General features: G+C 41.5%; 2 protein-coding genes across 2 annotated transcripts; both read right to left on the bottom strand.

Annotated features, from left to right (window-relative positions):
- Positions 1 to 1,591: 1,591 nt before the first annotated feature.
- IL10RB (interleukin 10 receptor subunit beta) lies at positions 1,592 to 10,816 on the bottom strand. The gene is made up of 7 exons (XM_088529004.1): positions 10,743 to 10,816; positions 9,724 to 9,847; positions 8,235 to 8,404; positions 7,121 to 7,287; positions 5,578 to 5,728; positions 3,809 to 3,966; positions 1,592 to 1,868 (listed from the first exon to the last, which is right to left on the bottom strand). The coding sequence occupies exons 1-7, from the start codon at positions 10,789 to 10,791 to the stop codon at positions 1,656 to 1,658; spliced, it is 1,032 nt and encodes a 343-aa protein (XP_088385130.1). The 5' UTR covers positions 10,792 to 10,816; the 3' UTR covers positions 1,592 to 1,655.
- Positions 10,817 to 11,841: 1,025 nt separating this feature from the next.
- On the bottom strand, positions 11,842 to 21,015 carry IFNAR2 (interferon alpha and beta receptor subunit 2). The gene is made up of 6 exons (XM_088528975.1): positions 20,896 to 21,015; positions 19,095 to 19,261; positions 18,243 to 18,409; positions 15,921 to 16,083; positions 15,388 to 15,506; positions 11,842 to 12,620 (listed from the first exon to the last, which is right to left on the bottom strand). The coding sequence occupies exons 2-6, from the start codon at positions 19,249 to 19,251 to the stop codon at positions 11,934 to 11,936; spliced, it is 1,293 nt and encodes a 430-aa protein (XP_088385101.1). The 5' UTR covers positions 19,252 to 19,261; positions 20,896 to 21,015; the 3' UTR covers positions 11,842 to 11,933.
- Positions 21,016 to 21,139: the final 124 nt, after the last annotated feature.

Here is a 21,139-nt window from a genome sequence, read left to right as displayed (position 1 = left end):
TCCCTTTTCCTCACATGATACTGCAACAACCAGTGTCAGCAAATACACGTGGGGAACCAGTTCCTACTTTTATGTGGGGAAGGCAGCATCTTAAAATACCAGAGATGTACTCCTTCCCGATTACTGACCGACTGTATCCCCCAGTTCCCAAGAGGATAAAGTCTACTAATACACTCTTTTTTCTCTTTTCTTTTTTTTTTTTTTTTCTCTTTTTCAGTTTGGCTTACTAAGGAATCTGTAAGGAAGTGGCACAACACATGGGACTGCCTTATCTGTGCTGTTATCACAACCTTTGAATTTATCGACCAATTCCAGCCACATTCGATAGGGAATAAAATCCTACTCTTACATGAAAATTACCGACCAAGTAGACAAAAGCTCTATTAAGAGTGAAAAAAAGAGACAGGGAAATCTCAACCCTCATCATTTTTGCCTGACGGCAGCTGACCAGCCAACAAGCACTCACATTGACCATTCTAGCTGTGCTATGTGTTTTTTGTCTTTTCTCAGGCCAAAAGAAAAAAGAAAAAAATAAAAGAATATAGAGAAGAGGCAGATAACATGGAAGAAGGGATAGGGAACACGCTGAGAGGTGAATTTTTGCAGGGGAGAGGGGTACAAAAAGGGGTACCAAAAATCTTTTTTTGAGTATTACATATAGTTGGGTGGTGCAAGGAATCACTGCCTATTTTCCTCATGTTTTCTTCCTATAATATTTCTCAAAAAGGTGACTATTTATAATTTAAAAACCTCAAAGCCATGATTATAAATTTTGTAATGCACATACCAAGTTGTTTTACACATATTTTCACTTGTAGCCAGTCACTTTTGCTGACAGAATCGAATAGTTTACTGACATAACCGTGATATGAATATGCAGCACTATGCAGGTGTGCGTTATGTAGCACTTCTCTTGAATTGAGACTGTACAACACTAGACAAATGAAATGATTCTACCTTTTAAATCCTGCTTTAGCTGCAGATTTTACCACAGATTTCAGTGGATTAGGCAAGATTAAATTAGTCATGGAAACAGCAGCAGAGATGCTGAGAGCTGCACTGGAAAGCAGAGGGCTATCTGGCAGTGCACACTGCTTATTATCCTTGGTGATGAAGCACAAATAACACCTTTTAATGCACAACAATGAGCATTTGGTGTACATAACTTGTTTTGAATAACTTTAGAATTTAGCACCACATAAAAATCCAGTAGAGAGGTTATACCAATAGAGATATCTTAAGAAATACATGTAACTTCACATTAAAAAAATATAAGATGAGCTATTTTCTTGCAAAATATGATCTTCTTTTACAAATCTTACACAGTAGAACATTTTGATTAGCTTTTGCAATAAATAATACATCAACATTAAATTAACTAGTCTTATATATTATGATATTAATTTAAAAAGTAAATGGAGTTGGAGGTATTGCTATAACTTAAGACCGAGCCACTAAGAATGGTGGCAAAAAATTATGTATCATCTAATTCTTCGCGTATAGCCAAGTTTCTTGTAGTTAAAAAATTGGTATGACTCTGTGAAAAGTCTTACGTGCAAAACCTTGTGTATGAATTTTTACTCTTAGGACGCAGGAGATAAACGTAATAGCCTATTTGCTTTTCTTTTGGTCTCAGTGAGGTACGAGGAGTGCATTTAGTCCCCTTCCGAAGCCGGTATGATTTTTAAATCAGGTAGTTCTTGCTCAGAGTCCCGAAGCTGCCCTGTTGTATCGCTGGCCTCATCCACAACCTGCTCGCTTGGGCTTTTGGATTCTTCGGAAATAACCGTTAACTTGTCACAAAGGAGATGCTCTTCTTGGGGCACTGGAGAAAACAACTGTGAACCACTAGCAGGCTTGCTCAGGAACTGTGGAGAAAAGAGGAAATGAGAATTAGGCTGCAGCAGTCCTACCTGCTGCCATATCTGCTTAGAAACATGTTTTCTAATGCTTTCTACCCTTTATTTGGCTTTCCCAATCCTTGGAAACTTTTGATTAGTGACAATATATTTTTTTTCTGCTCATTCCAACATGTTATGCAAGGCTTGGAATCAACTCATAAGTGTCTGGATTTCTAAGATTGTATCTCAGAGATTACTGCTCACTTTGAAGTAGATTTGTTTGGAAAGAAAGACTAAATATGGTAAATTGACTGTAGGTGAAGGCAGAGTCCACTGAGAGATTTGTAGAACAACACCAAGAGATGTGAACTCTCAGTCCTCTCAGAAACTGTTGTTAGCTTAGACATCAAGCAGCTTTAAACGTCAGCATAAACCATGACAGTTAATGCAAGTAAAGGAGAGGGAGGGAGATTTACAGAGCTGTGTAATTCATCAAGGAAGACGACATAATTTTGGTACTAAAATACCACAACTTCCTCCCACTCCTTTTTCTCTTATTAAGATCGAACCAGGCTCAAGAATCTCCATGGATTTCACAGGGTGTTGTGACTGTACTTTGAACACCAACACAACAGCAACACACCTACTTAGCACAGCAAGAACAGGGCAGCCACTCATTTTGGCAGCTCACGTGGGAGTCTGTTTCATTTGGTGGCAGCTGGGTGAGTACAACTGGATTTTCTTCCTATGACCTGATCCTTCTGTTTTAAGACATTGTACCTAAGAAAGTAAATTGCTCTATCAGCAATTCTGTTCACTATGATTTCAGAAAAAAATATTATTTCTTGTCTAAGTCCATTAAAATGTGATTTGAAATGTTCTACCAGTAACCAGCAATCTCCAATGTAGTGAAACTACTGCCTTTGGTAACGTCACTTTAGTTAAGTGTGACTCACCTTTATTAGTCATAAGGAGTTTTCATTAACCAATTCCACCCAGCAGCACCAAAACGGAGGAGTTTGCCCTTCTTGTGAGAAAACTGGCAGTAAGGTAAGTTCTACCTGATCCTATATTAATCACAATGATTTTGGCTTCTCAACAGCTGAGCTCCAGGTTCAGCAAACTACTGCTGCGTGTGCTCAACATAAAGCACAGGATTTGGGCTAGCTCAAGTATAAAGCTGGCACTTGCTAAACTCAGGAACTTTGCTTCAGGAGAGGAGTGTGCAATCACAAGCCTGAAAGGACAGAGTGGAGACAGACCTCAGTTGTTTGCTAGCTAAAAAGAGGAACTGTGTGTTAACACCTGCTCTTCTTCCACTTTGAAGAAAAAAATCCATTTCCAGGCTGTAAAAAGGTTCATATTGCAAATTACACAATTGTTCCAGGTATAAACTCTATGCCAAGTTTTGAATTGTTCAGCTGTATAATATTTTGGAGTGCTCTGTGTCCAAGAACTCAGAAAGACAGTGTTTTAGAGTTTATTGTGTATCAGTATGCTTAAAAGAGAAGTCTGATTTTCGCCTCTTTCCTTGTGTCTATGTAGTTCCACAGAATTTGATGAAAATGGATGTAAATTGAGGTAACATTCATGCAAAGTTTATGACCTTGTATTGCCAGAAATTAACCATTAAATGAACTAAATTCTAGCACCCTTCTCACACTGAAGAGTACCCTTGCCCTCTCATCCTTTTACACCAATCTCAAAACATCATAATTTCTCCTTATTTGAATGACTGTTTAGTGCAAATTGCTTGGCAGAAGAGCAAATTTTATCACACACAATATTTACTCTATGAGCAGATAACAGAATGTTGCTCTGCCTTGCATATCAGTAACAAGCACTCCTCTGTACACATGCCATGAGAGAAGCTGTAAAAGTTTTGGCACAGAGAGCCTTTGGGAGGCAGGCAGTTCTATTAAAACAGCTGTTTTTAACTATGTTAGGTAGAACACAAATAAACAAACCTCTTTCAAGTGTTGTGGGAAATAATACGAAGGGAAGAACACATGTTTGGTCAGTCGATACAGAAACAAAAAGGAAAAGAAGCAAACAGGAACAAATATTATAGCAGCCAACATGGATCCCAAAAGAACAGTGACAATTATCCAAGTAGGGGTTACACCTGCAAGAACAGAAGGAAAATATTAAAACTGCTGTTTATTAGTTTCTGAATGTACTATTTTCAAAACATCACACTTTCTAGGGAACTAAAAAGGCTTTATTAACCTTACAAAAATTTAACTGCAAACATAAGTCGTTTTGTCTCCAAACTCTCACACACACAAAACAAAACAAAAATAACAGAACAACAGAGTCACAGAAGGGTTGAGGTTGGCAGGCACCTCTGGGGATCATTGGGTCCAACTTCGCTGCTCAAGCAGGGGTACCTACAGCGTTGTCCGGGATGATGCCCAGTTGGGTTCTGAGTATCTCCAAGGAAGGAGACTCTAGAGCCTCTCTGGGCAACCTCTTCCAGGGCTTGGCCACTCTTACAGCAAAAAGAAGGGGGGAAAAAAAAAAAGTGTATTTTCTGTTTGTGTGTGTGTGGAAATTGGAATTTCCCGTGTCTCGGTTTGTGCCTGTTGCCTCTCGTGCTGCCCCTGAGAAGATTCTGGCCCTGCCCCGATAACCATCATATTCAGACATTTGCAGTGACACGTGCCAGCGATTCTACTTGCAATATGAGACATATGATTAAATAAACGAAGAGATGGCACTACTGGGAGCATAGGCTTCCTTTTTCTCTTAAAAAAAAGTGTAAAAATGGCAAGAAAGTGAAGACAGCAGAGAGTAAAAATGTGTAAATTCCTGAACTCCCAAGCCTTTCAAAAATCCTTGTCCTGCATGAGGATTTCACAATAGGTAATGAGAATACAGATCTACCAATATATCTGAATATACATCACTGTATAAATGTATTAAACAGCTCAGAGTTCCTAAGCACTGGCCTAACCACAGATTAACAAGAAGCACCATCACCAAACCCCACCTGCAATTCAACTGCACTACTCACAGATAATATATGTGTGGGAAAAGTGCATGAGGAAAAATAATCGAGGAAAAGTTTAGCCTTCCATCTTCCCCAGGCTTCCCAACGATGCCTTCCCCTCCACGATAACTTATATAAACTCTGAGGCAGTGACACAAGTTATCTGAGGGTGCCAGCTACATGAAATAGGCTACAGTCCGTGTGACAAAGCAGCCAGGGCTTCATCCTTTCTTTTAAATAGGAACATAAAGCTCCCTGCTAAGATGACAGGGTCTGACCATGGTCCTGGCTATTGCTGCAACCCACAGTCCGATGAGACACGACGGCAGCATCCCCCGAAATGAAACACGTGGCCACCCGGGGTCCAATTCCTCTCTCAGTTATAAGTAGATGGCACAAAGGCCATGATAGTGGATCCAGCTTATGGTAAAGGAAATTCAGACCTGCGGAGAGGAATCAGCAGAAAGCCTATGCTCTATTTAACTCTTATTTAGAGAATAAGAATTTAGAGGCTCCTGTGACGAATAGACTATCATGGGATAGGTGCTGCACTGCCTGTAGCTTTCATTCAGTTTCCCAAAACCCCTGTTTTAAAGATGTGCATGCACAGAACACTGAGCAAGAGCAGAGTAAGAAATGCAGCCCTCTGCTCCAGGTTTGCACATCATGCTGACATTCCTTTGAAATCCTCACTTCCTCACTCCCTGCAGCGTTCACAGCACCACTGCCTCCGATATTACTTGCCATTGTGGGTCGTCTGGTCACAAAGCTCTTGGCTCAGCTCCCCAGTTTTGTTCCACTCGGGAATAACTGCTTGCACTTGGATACAATATACTGTCCATGGCTCCAGCTGAGACAATATTTCGGAGTTATGCTTAGTATCTAGGTGAATTACCTGGCACACAGAAGAACAGAAGAACACACACACAAAAATGAAAATCCTGAGTCCAGTGAATTGACCAGCTAAATAATTAATACTCCATTCAGCAGTACAAACCTCAGCAGCTACAGCTGGATAAGGCTTTTAAAAGCAGAAGGAAATACCCTGTGTATGTAAAATAATTGCTAACGATATATTAATCTCTCCTCTAGCTAGTATGTATCCAGTAAGTGATATCATCCTGGGCACCAAAGCATGCCACAGAGACACGATCAATGAGATCTCCTTGCAGACAGAAACAGTTCTCCAGCCAAATGAGATGAAGAAAGGCTGCTGCTATGCGCAAAGGTATTTTAAGCTGAGGCAGAGCACGCAGGATGCAAGATCCAGACTGACAGCAAATGCAATTTGCTGCCTAGGGGCAGGCTGTGCTCGCACGGGGGCTGCGCACAGCAGCAGCTCAGGCTCCTTCTCCGAGGTGAAGCTGCTCTGTAGCAACCACGTGTCAACATTTTGCACAATAACCCAGTTTAAAAGACAAGCTGCAGAGGTTCTGTTTTCTGGCCCTTTTGAACTTTTTTATTTCTTTTTTTTAATGGGAAATAAGGACACTTTATCTCCTGGAGTGGAACGTCAAGGACTTCTGTAGATAACAAATAAAGATACATTAATAATATGCACTAAAGCCCTGCTGCATGAAAACTGAAGCACAAAGCACTAATTATACTGTGATTGGTATCTACAGCTGAAATGCTTTCCTTAGCATTCCTCATAGACCTTATGAGCCTATAATTAATACATTATTGATGATCTTCCTCCATGCATTCAAAAGCCTGCTGAGCCAAGGAGCACATCTGCCAGGGAGAAAGGAAGAAAGTAAATGACGTCTGATGGAAGATGGAGAGGCAGGAGACCACCACAGGTAACCTAGGCACCAACCGTGGTGGTATTCAGAGCCAAGAGTTTCACAAAGGCTGCTGTAGCACAAATACCGAAATGATCTGAGGCTGCCATTTAGGTCAGCCTTTTGCCACGTTCTTAGACACTGCTGATGTGACAGCTTCTAAATTTACCCTTGCTTTTGGGTGTGAGGTACACGGATGTGCACTTCTGCAAAATAAATGCACTGCTAAACTGAGAGAGTAAACTCTCAGAGCATAGCAGCGATTTTTGATTATGCAAAAAGCAGATTATATCCATGATACTGATTAACCACATGACCCTCTGACATTCTGCTCTGAATACCAGCTGTAATGACTCTATTTCATTGTGATTTGTGGAGATGTATATTTTATTTCACTATTGTTAGCTTTCAGAGACTCATCAGTATAGCATTTTACCAAGAAGTGCACATATACCAGTCATGTCTGGCAAGTGTAGTCAGAACATCAAGTGAACAGAAGTTACCTCCTTTTTGCTGCCTTTCTTCCAGTATAGTATTCTGTAATTCCATGAGCCATAATGTTGCTTTAAAGACCACTTGTTAGGTTCATTTTCAGCAATAGGGCCTATGAAATCCATATGCAAAGACCCGGATTCTGACTTCACTTTTACGTCAGGTGGTCCAATGATTGCTATATATGAGAACAGTGGAGGAGAGAACAGCAGAACCCAAACTCACATAGCTGTCAATTTGAGATTTTAATGCAACACTTCATGTTTTAAGCTTCAAAATATTTTATGCACTTTGAAGAAACGAATTTCCTCTCATTGGTAAATGATAAATTAACCCTTTCCTTACCTAAGTGCTCGAAGGTTTTTTTTTTTTTTTTTACAGTTAAATAACAGATATTTTCACAGGCTACATTTCACATGCACTAAGTTTACCCACTTCTCCTTTGCCAGCTGTTGTCCCTCCCAGAGGAAGTAAGGCTATTTGCATAGGCTGTCCTTGCTCATTTCCCCTTCTCAGCAGAGCTATTGCAACACGAGGCTTTTCTGAGGAAACCCTCTAGTGAAGCCTGTTTTAATGTTTCTTTCATTGTGATTGCTTTGAAAAACTGAAACCTTTGAATTACTTCTGCATGTCTTACCAGTCTTATTGAATAAGATCCCTGCACTCCATATTATGTTTTCATATTTTGAAAAAGCCTCATCTCTCTTATGCTTTTAGGCCACTACCTGAATTACTGCATGAGTAGCTGGGTTACCAACTAAGTTGCATGTGCAATGAACTCTCCATTAAAGTCTCCTCTTATTCTAACAGAGCAGCTCTGTCTTAGTTGCTCTAAGCCTCCAATAAAGTTCTGCCTTACTAGAGCCACACTAAAAGGTAGTTAAGAAAGGAAGAGCTCACTATACAGACAATTTTGCCTTCCTCCAGAAAGATGTGCTTTTAAATTTAAGAAAATTACTATAGTAGCTACTTCTACAGACAGAAAAGCATTCCAGCTAAAATTTTATAGCTCAATGTAAGTAAATTTGCAATGATCTGCACGTTTCAGCTTCCTGTATGGGACTGCATTGCAAGGGTGCATTAACAGCAGACAATATTTTAATGGAAGACTAGAAAAATACTTACTGTCGTACATTGGCTTAAATCTGACCATCGCCCAGTCTGACTGCTCATCTTCTGACTCCGCTCTGACTCGTAAAATATAGTCTCCATACAGAGACAGAGAAGAGACATCACACTCTGTGAGTTCCACGTTTGTGCTCAAGTTTTCAAACGTGGCTTTAGGAATAATGATGCTGTGTGGAAGAGCAGGGAGAGGGAAAAAAAATTGTCTGATGCATAAATTGCAAAAGATGAAATATCTTTCCTCTCAATTAACTAGAAAAGTGGCAGATCTGTTTGTTAGCACAACCAATTAGGCCTTATGAATGTGTATGTACACATATATTATATACATATGTATATATATTATCAGTAGTACATACAGGCAAATTATGCATTTTATATGCATATTATTTTGTGAAGTTAGTCATTAAGATTATGGTTCAGAAATTAAATGTCCTTTTCTTGACAGCGACTACAAAACCTGATTTGATAAGACAGTAGATACTAGACAAGGCAACAGATAGTAGAGAGAACCGCTCTGCTTGGCTTTGCTGTCTAATTCCAACTTTTTTCCAAACTGTCCCTAGTCTTCCCTTATACTCATGAGGGCTGACTGGGAACCACGTGTTACAAGACCGACAGTGCTTTTTGCTTTGCACCAAATGCCTACCAAGGAACATGGTGCTCAATAGCTTATTGCTACTATCACTCAGAGGAAAAAAAAAAAAAAAGAAAAAACAACCTTCCTTTCAACTGCAATGGCCCGCACCCATCCATCCATCCCAGCTGGAATCAGTTTGGGGATTTCCCCTCCGCAATCACTACCTGTGGGTGCTATCTGCTCCGCTTTACTTCCTGACTCTTCCTTTTCCACCCTAAGGAATTTCTGCAGGACTGGGAAACCTTTGACTCAACGTGTGTTTTTTTATTTTCAAAGCACTGAAGCAGGTGGGACTCAGGGCTAGGGAATGTGGCCTAGGGATGCAGCAGCAAAAGCAAATCAAAACCCAACCAGCCCACTAAGCCTGATAAAAGGAGACCTCAGGAAATGCGTCTTAAGTTAAGAGGCGCTCCGCCGAAGAGCCGCCTGGCTGCAGTTCACGGGAAATCTTTACGGAGGGCACGGACAAGCAGCCTGCCCTGGTGGCAAGGGACGAAACGCTGGTGCCGAGGAAGGCTGCGGAGCAGCGGGTAACACCGTCGTGGCGGGGGAAAACGTGCTCACAGTCAGCAGCAGTCAACATTAGCACGTGCTTCCACGTCCCAGAAAGCGCGCGTACGAAACAGCTCTGGATACAAAAAGTGCAGCACATGCCCCTGGCCTGTAATATAGCTCCAAAGGGAAGTCTTTCCAAGGTGGAGAGAATGAGGAAGCTCCTGATCTTGCAAAGGAGGGCACATGCCACAAACACACACAGTGGTAAAATGGGCATTTCTGAAACAGCTTAGGAATAAATACATAAACCTAAAGGGGGAAAAAAAAAAAAAAGTCCAACTCTCCCAGACTTACCTCTTAAACTGCACAGTGTAAGTTACGTTTCCTTTGGAAAACACAGGTGGATCCCACCGTAAAACGCTATGAAGGTTAACTGAGATAACTCTTGCATTTCGGGGCTTTGGCACTATTGCAAATACTAGGGAAGCAATCAGAAAGCACAAGCATTTTAGTATCTATTCCTCCAGCGACTTCTCACAAATCCAAAAGACAAAAATGTCGCCTTTCACTTCCTGCCTCTCCCTCTAATGTCCCCCCCCCTTTTTTTTCTTTTCTTTTTTTTTTTTTTTTTTAAAAAAAAAAACAGAATTTAATACGGGCTAGATTCAACGCTACAATTAAACCCTCAACACTTACCATTCACCCTGACCTTATGCAACGAAAGAGAAAGATTAGCTAACAGCAGTCACTTCCAGTAAAGCACTCTCCTTACGGTACATGGCTTATTACGAATGCCTTGGCATGGCCTAAGACTTCGCGACGTGCAGAGCCCGCGCGTGAACTTTCCCCGGGACGCTCCGAACGGCATCTTTGCAGGTAGCGCTCCCGCAGCGCCCCGAGCAGACCCGGGCGCACGCAGCGCGATGGGGTGCTGAAGATGAACTTCCTACACGGGCCCGGGCGCAGGATTGAAAGAAACTTGATGAAAAATGCGATTAAGAAAAAAAAAAAAAAAAAAAAGTTCACGGCTTGGCACGGAGATGTAAAATAAACACGCACTTTTTCACCGGGGCTTTAAAAATCCGCGGGCTGCCGCGCATGGAGAGGGGAGCGCGGCGGGAGGAGGAGGAAGGCGGTTTCGCATCACCCCCCACCAGAGCCGCCTCCGGGTATTAAAACAACGAGAGAAGGCGGCTCGGGACGCGGCGGCTTCCCGGCAGGGCGGTCGGGGAGCGGCGCGGGACGGAGCCGGGGCAGCTCCCCGCGGGCGGCGGCCCCTCCGCGCGGGCGGCCTCGCCCGGCGCCCCGGCCCCGCTCCCGGGCGCCCCTGGGCCGCCTCCCCGCCGCTCCCTCGCCCCGGCCCCGGCACTCACCGCCCAGCAGGAGGCAGGCGCAGAGGGCGCCCCGCAGCCCGGCGCCCATGGCGGCCCCTCAGCCCCGGCGCTGCCGCCGCCCCGGCCTCGCCATGGCCGCCCCGCGCCCTTCCGCCTGCCCGCGGGGCCGCCCCGCGCCGCCGCCCGGCGCGGCGGGCGGGGACAGGACAGGGGCGGCCCCGGCCGCCGCGGCGCCTCAGGCCGCTGCTGCCGCCGCCCGTTCCGCGGCCCTGACGGAAAAATAATGGTGTTCGTTTTTCTTGTCCTCCATTTTTTATTTATCTGGCCGCGCTCCTGCTGGAACGCTGCCTGCCGGAAAGAGCGGGGGGCAGGAGAGCTAAGCCGGGCTCAAAGCGTCGGTCCTGCCGCCTCCCTTCCCGGCGGGACGGAGCTTTTCAAAGGCACGGAGGGGCCAAAACTAAAGAAGAGAATGTACAGGACGGGTGCCGTGTGTAAACTCGTAGGTGAGGGCGTGAAAAAGGGTAGCCGGCCTGTTACAAAATGATTTTACGCTGGAGGAAGCGATTGTTAAAAACGCCTTTATGTTATTAAAAAGTAGCATACGATAACTGCACAAAAATATAAAAATATTAAAAAATAAGGTTTATGCCTTGATTCCCACTTAGGACAATAACTGATGAGTATTTTTGCTTTAGGCTCAAGTAATGTCCCCACTCAGCTTTCCCTGCACGGACACATTCATGCAGAAATCACTGTGACGATGACGACTTGAATAGAGGACTACCTCGATGTCTGAAATCCTCCTGGCAAAATAGGTTTCACAGTAATGCACCAACAGAGCCATGAAAAAGTGATAGATACCACTTCATGTTACCTACCGTTCTTTCCAATGCTGTTGATCGGAGCTTCAGACTGGGAGGCCAGCCACTCACCATTTCCTACACCATTAACTCTTCCTAGGCACCATCAAACTGCAACATGAAATGACTAATCTCTCTCCCTGTCCCATCTTAGCACCTTAACAGTCATGGGTGTCTCTCTGTTGGTAATAATACAAGCTGGACCGTACCTGCACATACCACAGCAGTATTTGTTAAAAGTGAGTCTCACTTATATTCAGCGTACAGGCATCAAGAACGTTAAAAGAGAAAAAGACCAAATCTGTGTTCTGTCCAGAAACAGCTACGGCAGACAATATATATTTGTATGTTTTAAAACAGTGGTTCTCACTCATCTTCTTATGTATTCAGTCTTTGGGTCCACATCTGAATCTGATGAATCACTTTCATCAGAACTCGAAGAATTTTGCCACTCATGGGAGGCATCAGGACAGAGTGGTTTCTGCACGCTTTCTGTGTCATCAAGAAGTTCTGAGTCAAAAGCACCAGAATCTGGCCAGCTGCTCTTATCTTCTTGGGAAGGGAGGAGAGCGGCAGAACCACCTACATTCTCTTCAGACAGTCCCAGCAGCACAGTTTTTAAGTTTATGGTAAAGCAAGCACTACTCCTTGACCCATCAGAAGTACAGTTTACCTCAGAGAAAGAATTAATTAACTCTCTGCTTGCACCTTTCTCTTCTTCGGTGTCCATTTCATTCTCTTGAAAAACATCGAGGTCAGAGTCTGCGTTTTGGCTGGCCTGACTGCTGTTGTCTCCGCTCGTACTGTCTGCGCCGCACTGCACAAACACGTTTGACGTGCTGGAGGAGCGAGGCACCCTGCCGAAGATATCACGCCTTCTGTAGTCATCGTTACTTCTGGAATCGCTTTCACTGTCATCGTCGTCGTCATCTTCATCACTGCCATAGCCGATACATTCCTTTGCCTTTTTTTTAACATCCTTAGAGATGACCTCTACAAAGGCTATTTCTTCAGCTTGAAATGTGAAAGGCGAGTAGGCTAATGTTTTGATGAATAACTAAAAGAAAAAAAAAGTGAATTAAAAAAAATCCAAATTTACACAAACACAAAACTATAAAAGAGTACCCATAAGCATGAGGTCGTCAAACAAACGGTTCTCCCTGTACCACGTTTCTGGCCTTTTCTGCGCAACTCAAAGCACTACAGCTATTCCCTCTTCTCCATTCCTGTAAACATGAAACCCTGCACTACAAATCAAGGCACGCTCACAGAAATGACTTAGTGCCATGCACCTCAGACACAATGTTTTAATTCTCACTCTTGCAATGCTTAAGACTAAAAGCTCATTTCACAAATATGACTTGGACCCAAGGCAAATCTTGAAATTTTCTACTAGCTTGTATAATTACCATGCTGAAGAAAATAAACAATTAGTAACAATTTTAACAAAGAAGCTAATGAGAATGATAGAAAGCTACCATCTGAAGCAATGACCTGCCCAACATCCCAAAGCCCATTTTCTTTGTTTTACTGGCTGCCATTCTGAAGATTACTGAAGGTTGAAGCACTGGAGAAAAAAAAATGCTGAAAATAAAAGATTAATCTTAGATGCTACTTGGCAGCGTGATGTTGAACAACCCTAAGGATGGAAAGGCAAAGTCATAGCAAAGAATAGATGGATAGATAAGAAAAAAAATTCTTGAAAATAGTTGAGACCAATCTGTTCTAGCTATGTTTTCAGAAAGTGGTAAAGGCTTATGTAAAAAAACAAACAGGCCAATAACAGCCCCCCCGACCCAAGATGAAATGTGATAGAAATCACACACTATAGAGAAAGCCAGGAAATAGACAGAAATGAGACCCCAGCTATTTTATTCTTGCTTGAAATTTAGCGGCAATTAACTTCAAGTCGTCACATGGCGCTGTCTCGCAGAAGAAGATTTCATTAAAATTCTGGAAAGAAAATTCTTTTGCATACTATTCTTTTCTTCATTAAGGTAACTGTCCTTTCCTAAACATTGGCTTCTGCTAATCACTCTGCCTGACTAAGAATAGTATGGAATTTGGAAGGTACGTGACTCTTCATGAGAAACCGTGCTTTCAAAGCTGGATTGTTTCTTTTCTTTTGGCTTTTGTTTTCACTCAGCTCCAACATTCAAGTAGATTACGACAGCCTGGTCACAACAGGTAACTTCTGAGAAACTACATTAGCTCTGCATTCCCACAGAGATACTTGGTATATATATGTTTTTTTCTATCAAGTTTCTCGCTGTGTGATATCCTTTTTACTACTTCCTGTTCATGAGAAAATACACTAAGAAATCACAACCGAGCCTGCGAAAGGACGGTGGACATCAGGCCACACGGAAGAGTTGTCTTCAGCTCTGCTGCGTAACTGTTCAGAAAGGAACAGCCAGGATGCTTCCTTGCTAGAAAAGTATCTGCAAGATAACTGCAATAACCCAAGATAACCCAATTTATAACATAGAATACATGTGAAACTTAAGGTTTCTTACTTAAAACTAAACTACTCAGTCTATCTATTTTCACTAAAGAGGATGTTTCCTTTGATTCAAAAGCTAGTGTTGATGTTACAAAGCAGACAGGCTTCCTGAGGAGTAACAGCATTTGGAGATGGCTTCCTCAAGTCAAGATTCTTATCTCTGCAGGGCTCTTTGATGATCTGACCTTTCTCTCCTTGTCAGTGTAAACAGCTGCACGTGTGACCAAGTCCAGCAACTTTTTTGCAACCATCATCTAGATTTTGCTTTCTTACCAGGCTGCCAAACCGTTAGTTTTAGCACTTTTTGGATGCTCTCCTTGTCTCCTTTTGTGGACAATAAGGAAGAAGCATAGCTCTAGAAAGAATGTCTTAGACCACTGACTCTTTGCTTCTGCAGATCTGCCTATGTAATTGGCCCATCTTTCGGGCATTCATGAGCTTCTGAGATCAAACATCCCGATTCTAGGCCATATTTATGCTTCACTACAGGAACAGTAAGCTTGGACTGGGAAAAGACAAACAAATCCTTGAAGACAAATTTAATACACTTGCTTTCAGCAGTACAATCTTAAATGCCTTTCTGTAACTCCAGCATCCAGGCATCAGGCTAAACTACCCTCAGAGTTTCAGGGAATGATCTGATTCTTGGTGTAATAAATGAAAAGTTTCATTCAGTTGCAGCAGGGACCAGATTTGTTCTTACAGCAGTGCACAATGCTGCAAGGTGAAAAAAAGCCATGGTGGGCAAAATGCACTAGAAATTGCTTTGCTAAGGAGCAACCAGTTCTCAGAGCATCCTGAGCAACTCTGTCAGGATTAGGTTTTCTCCCTGCACGCTTCAGCTGAGAACCGGAATGGTTTTCATTTGGAATTGCTACGCTGGCTCAGATGGTGGAAGGCATCTGGCTGCTGCAACAAGGGCTTGCATATAAGCTAATTTTCATAAGGAAAGTGGTCGGTTATCCCATGCTGGGCACTGCTGTGGGGACTAGCCTGCATCTGCCTGCTGCAGGCAATTCTTTTAAAGTCAGGCTGGGGAGTCTTCCTGTCCTTACAACTTGCAAACTCTAACTTGCCCCAGAGGTAGCAAAAAAAGTTTTTCAAAAAGACTGAATATTTACAATGTATAACACAAAATTTGGTAGCCTACAGACAATCTTTGAAAGTCTGAAAGATGCTAATTCCACATTTAATAACCTTAAATTCTATCTGCTTCCGCAACTTCTCCACAAAGCATATTATTAGAAGTTATTTTTGCTCAGTCCAGATGGTAAAATTCTTCTTCCCCCACAGGAAGGCTAAATACAAAATTAATACATACCAAGGTACGGGGAAGTGAGCTTTGTTGAAGTATAAAACCTCCTGCATACATACAGGTCAGGATGACAATGATTGACAATGAAAAACATACAGCACCTATGACTGTACCAATACGATAATCTGCAAGCGAAAAAACAAAACAAGAAAAAAACTAAATTTCTAATGATCATGTTTCAAATAATACATTCAGAACACCTATTTAGAACTGCAGAATTATTTTGGTTAGAAGGGACATCTAGAGTTCATTTGATCCAAACCCAGAAGAAGATCAAATTCAAGGTCAGATTCAAGAATTAAAATAAATAAATTATATCATCCTTGATAACTATTTATGCAGCTGGTGTAGATATGTGCACTTAGCAGGATTAATAGGAGTGTATCCCCAAAATGGAAGGGTTTTTATATTTTATTTATAAATCCACCAGGTGCTTAAATCATGGAAGAAGTTTTCTCTCTTACTATTTTCATAACTGACTTGTAAATCTTGCTGTATTAAAACACAGATGAGTCCATTCTAGACTACAGAACAGTTACCTTTTTGAGCTATAGAGTCTGCAGTTGCACATTTCCAGGGTGATGAGATGGAATGTTTATTTAGAGATGCAGAGATAGCAATGGACACACAGTAATTTCTATTTGGATTCAACTCTTCAATGACTGTATTAAAAACTTCTCTGGTCGTTTTGTTATATCTCTTCTGCCATGAAATAAAATGTTTTAAAGTCAGCTCTTTACTTAAGAGAGATCCCCAATCACCGATAAAACATTATGAACATTTCAGTGAAATAATACAGTAAGTTAATTAAACTTTTTACAAATAAATGAAATTTCCCTTGAGGGCATTAGTTCTTTGAAATCGAACAGTTCCGACTCCAAGAAAGAAAATCTACATGAATTCCCAGCAGATTTTCCCTGGATTCAGCAAGCCAAAGCATTTCTAAGGAGCATATCTATAAAGAGCATATCTAAAGAAAACATTTTTACTAGATCAGAAATTCTGTCTATACTCTGACCTTTCACTAGTGCCTTCTAGATGCCAATTTTTAAGGCATCTAGCCAATTTTTAAGGCTGTGGTTCACAATTTAGACTTTGATCTCACTGATGGCTGCTTACTCAGACACTCCGAGATTTCCATTCAACTCCTGGGCTATTTTTTTATACCAAGTAAGCAGGGAGTGCTTGTGTTATTCAAAACTCTGCTTTAGGGGTCATCTTAAGGTAGCCCCAACAGCTCCTCATTAATTTTGTTACTCTGCCTAGCCCTGAAATCAGCCCTTTTCAGAAATTCAGCTCTTTCTACAAGAGTTTAGGTGCCTGTACAGTGCTTGCATTCTTGAAACACTCTAATGTTTTGCAGTACCATGAAAACATAAGTTTTCTAACACTCTTCAAATATATCCATCTTCACAGATTGTTAAGGATTGTTAAGAATTCAAAACCTTGGAAGGGAGCTGCTTTTATTACTGTTTATTTTATCTCATGTCACAAACTTCACTAAGTGTGGCCGGGTTAATGATTCACATCCTACAGAAGGCTATTATTAAATCCATCCTATTTTAGCAATTAGGTGCTGTTGAAGAGGACTCAGTGCACAGGTTGACTGACAGACAGGCTTGCTCTAACGCAGTATCGTCAAGAAGAAGAAAAAAAAAAGAAAAAAAAAAAGTAATACTAATGGACAGAAGGTAACTTCAAAGTGTTCCAGCATCAAATTGTTATTAACACATGAAACCACAAAGTCTGATTTGACAGGAAGTCAGTGGTTTCCAAGAGCTGCAGCTCTAGTTTAAGCTGTTATTGAGTTGCCTCCTTTATGTCTATTTGTGAAACAACACTATCAAAAAGTAAAAAAAAAAGAACAGAAAAGTTTCCTTCTGCCTCCAGATGCCGGTCATCATATCCCCCCTCACATGGAGCCAGGGGATCTCACACAGATTCCACATGTATGAAACCGCCATGCATATTCCAACTCAGAAACTAGGGATCTCTATGCCAGGCAAGCTGTGGTCCTCCTGCAAATCACAGCAAAATGAGCTGGATTCCTTATCTGTCTGACCTGTTGTTCACAACTTCCAGTACAGACAGTTTATTCCAGTGTTTTGCCAGTATTAATCTCTCTTGATACCCAGGATCTTCTCTGCTACAGCTTCAGTTTGCTGAGTTTTGCCTCTGTCAGAGTGCATGGTTTATTTCTTCCTTCTTTGCAATCAACATTTATAGACCAGGACTCAGGCCTCTCGCATGCTTTCTTCACATACATTAACCAGTCCCCTGTTCCTGCAGGGTTTCCTCCTGGGCCATAGTTCAGGACCCCTCCAGAGTCCTCACTGTTCTCTTTAGGATCCTGCTCATCTGGTCTGTGCCTCTTTTGAACCTTGGGATGGATGGACACAGTGCTGCAGGTGGGCTTTAGAAGCACTAAGAATGTGAAGAAAAACATGTCTTACGGGTTCTTTATAGTGCCTTTTTTTTCTGCCGATGCAGAACTGGATACATAGTTTGTGTTTCATGGAGGACTTTCTAAGGGAGATTTTTCTATCACCTATGTATACAACTACTAGTAGCTTCAATTAAACCTCTATTTCCCTTGTCTTCCCGAAAAACAATCCCTTTAGCCAGTGCCCATGCTCGGCTTCCATAAAGATAACAGGCAAATAGGGTTCTTTTCCTAGGCTGCTTCTCTGGTGCAGAAGGAAGTCAAATTTATTCCTGACAGATTAGGTTGGCTCACCCTTGGTTTTCTTCTAAGTACTTTCTATTCAAATATTTGCTTTCGTCAAGCTGCTAAGCTTTGGGGCCATTTTATGTGTTCTATTTTCCTTTATTCTCTGATGCACAAACAAGAAATTCTTTACCTGTTCCTCAGGTGTTGTCAGTCTTATCTCATAATCAAGCTCTCCGTATATATCAACTAAAGACAGCAGCTTTCCATATTTTCTAAAGTGAGATTTTGGCAGCTTTACAGTGATATTTAAGCATTTTGGACAGGAACTTATGTTAACTTCTGGTGGTCCCAGGAATGCTATTAAAAAAGAAGAAGGAGGGGAAGGAAGAAGCATACACCACTATTGAGCTCGGCACTCTCCAAACAGGCATTCCTTAATCCCATCTTACTTCAAAACAGAATTCCAGAAGCTCCGCTCCAGGGTGAAGCCACCTCTGGCATGAGAAAATAGCACTACTAATAAGTGTCTATTTGTAGGAGCAAGTAAGAAGAAAATGGCACATTGATGAACAAGGAGATAAACCTTTTCCCCAACACCTAATATGGGCTAGATTTTTAAAAAATTCCTAACACCAACTACTTAAAGACGTGTGTGTGTATATATATATATATTTAATACTGCTTTAAGCATCTTATGCACTTACTGTTTTTTACTTTGTGTTTGTGAATACTCAACACAATACTATTTCCTTCAAGCATACACACACACACAGAGAAGATAGATGTATGTATGTATATTTCAAAACCAGGAACAGTGTCCGTTTATCAGAAACGCTTTAGCCACGCATGTCAGACAACTATCTAAATATTTTTTGTTGTTATGCACTAGATTATACACCAATTCACATTCTTTCCCATACAGGAGTATAGCTAGCCATGTAAATCAGCTTGGTGTGCTTTACTGTAATGTTAGTAGAGCACCATTTAAATGTAACTAGAAATAAAAACTACCCAAACTAACAAATGCAGGCAGAAAACTTACTGTCATAAAATGGTTCAAAATAAAGTGCAGAAGAATTGAATACTTCCTTTTCCACAAAGCTCTGAACCATTGTAACATAAGCAATAGAAACATCTTTAAAATCCTCTGTAAGATTACATGAGAATTGCGTAATATTTGAACACTGTTTAGCAGTCATCCAGTCATTTCTGTAAATTGGAACAAAAAGAAAAATAAAAAAAAATCAGTCTATCATCTAGTTTAAGAGAGCATTTCTGAAAACATGAAAATTGACAGATGTATCAGAAGATCAATTCTACTGCTTAATGTATAATCAAAAATAACTAATCAGATCTGAATTATTTTGATTGCACTCTCATTTTAGAAGAGCAAGAAGCACATATTTCAACCAAGACCTTAAAAAGTAGCAAAAGCAAACTCATAAGATAGGGGGCAAGGGTAATGTGTAAATACTATCAGGTGGGTTCTGTTCCTACAGCAATCTAAGTCACTGGTGTCATTCCCCCTGGAGGACCTGAACACAGGAATAGCGCTGCTTCCCGCTGTGCACTTTCTGTGATGATAAGTATGAAGGATGCTACCTGTTCTCAAGACAGTCCCTCCACCACAGCTAGTACCTTTGAAGTTCCCTACAGTCAAAAAGGCCAATCTGTTCAGCCACATTGACACACACATGCACACACAAAGCTAATTTTGCTTGCATTTTACTTATCGTTAGTCCTTCATTTTCTTTATTTCAATGGCACATCTGTTTAGTCAGGGCTTCTATCTCCTATGGCACACTTTACGTGTTGGTTCTCCTGGATTCTATTATCACCACAAACAACCCTCCTCTACTTGCAGTATAATCAAAGGTTACTTCTGATGCCTCAGACTAGCCACAGCCAAAACAGCATTTCATCCGTGACTTCAAATCTGACTCTTTCAGGCCTTTCTCTTAGAACTTCAGTTGTATTATAAAGGCATAGAATAGTTATATACACAAGGAAGACCTATGATATCAAGGAAACTGCCTACAAAGATTTTAGATAAACGCCACCAAAATTAAATATAATAATTAGATAAATTGGTTCTACATTAAATGGCCAGCCTCCTCAGCCTGCATTCCTGAATCTTCACATGCCCAAGAGTCACAAGTCGGTCACCGCCCCAGAAATGGCTGTTGCGTAGGGGCCTCACCAAAACCCCATCTCTCCACGTGAGGATGGAACCAGGACAACCAGCAGGACTGACCTCAGCAGCCCCAATGACTCATTTACTCCTATAAGGAGCAGTCCTGGTTATCTCACAGGTCTCCAGGAGGCCAGCACCAAAAGTCAGCCACGCGTCACCATGCGTCATTGCTCCAAATGAGAGAGCTACTTTTGAATAAATCTGTAACTACAAAATACCTACTAGCCACCTTTACAGCTGGACATCTTGGTAAAACCCTGTTTCCAAAAGTGCAACTTGGCTGAGCAGAGGTGTCTTCAGGGGCATTAAGGCTCCCCCACTAGACCTAGTGCTCTCTACATTTCAAGTGATAACAGAGTGCAAAAAAAAAAATTATTAATAAAATTGACTGCAAATGTTCCTGGACCTTTTTTTTAATTGCTTCTTTTCCATGATACGATTTGCTTGCAACATGAACACATAGAGAGCTTAAGCAAGACACAGCTAATTATACAGTAAAATCCAATTTTTTCCTTTTTATCTAATAAACCCCCCCGCAAGTAGAGCCCCCAAGTAGAAAGAAACAGACCAACAAAAGAGACACAGACTGAAAATTCTGAGTAGGCAAGCATTAAAAGCAAAATTGTATCTTATATGAAGTCAGACATACTTGCGGTCAGTATACAACACACGAAAGCGTGTTGGCACAGTTGGATCACTTCCTGCCTGCCAGGACAAAACATGTTGAAAATTGTGAGAGTTTATTTGTGGGTTGAGTGGTGGCCCTCTCACAGATGTTGCTAGAAAGAAAACAAAAATAAAAACCATATGACATCAAAAAGAAAGGCAAACAAATGCAAGGTAGCATCAGTTCTGATCAACAAACCCTATTAAAGCAGCTCAATGTCAGCCCC

This window comes from Tinamus guttatus, unplaced genomic scaffold, assembly GCF_059628265.1.
Source record: "Tinamus guttatus ecotype Peru unplaced genomic scaffold, ASM5962826v1 Tinamus_guttatus_pri_ptg000318l, whole genome shotgun sequence".
NCBI lineage: Eukaryota > Metazoa > Chordata > Aves > Tinamiformes > Tinamidae > Tinamus > Tinamus guttatus.
The sequence above is the reverse complement of the archived record's forward strand: the minus strand, read 5'-3'. Positions and strand labels throughout refer to the sequence as shown.

Bases quoted from the DNA above. Each gene is read 5' to 3' on its own strand.
- IL10RB (XM_088529004.1), bottom strand. From the start codon at position 10,791: ATGGGCGCCGGGCTGCGGGGCGCCCTCTGCGCCTGCCTCCTGCTGGGC. The intron at 8,405-9,723 runs GTAAGTCTGGGA...TCTTCCACACAG, and splicing joins TACACTGTGCAGTTTAAGAG to CATCATTATTCCTAAAGCCA. The intron at 1,869-3,808 runs GTTTGTTTATTT...TTTTCTCCACAG, and splicing joins TCCCACAACACTTGAAAGAG to TTCCTGAGCAAGCCTGCTAG.
- IFNAR2 (XM_088528975.1), bottom strand. From the start codon at position 19,251: ATGACTGCTAAACAGTGTTCAAATATTACGCAATTCTCATGTAATCTT. The intron at 16,084-18,242 runs GTAAAGAATTTC...ATTTCATGGCAG, and splicing joins TGACAACACCTGAGGAACAG to AAGAGATATAACAAAACGAC. The intron at 15,507-15,920 runs GTAACTGTTCTG...TTTCGCTTGCAG, and splicing joins AGACTCTATAGCTCAAAAAG to ATTATCGTATTGGTACAGTC.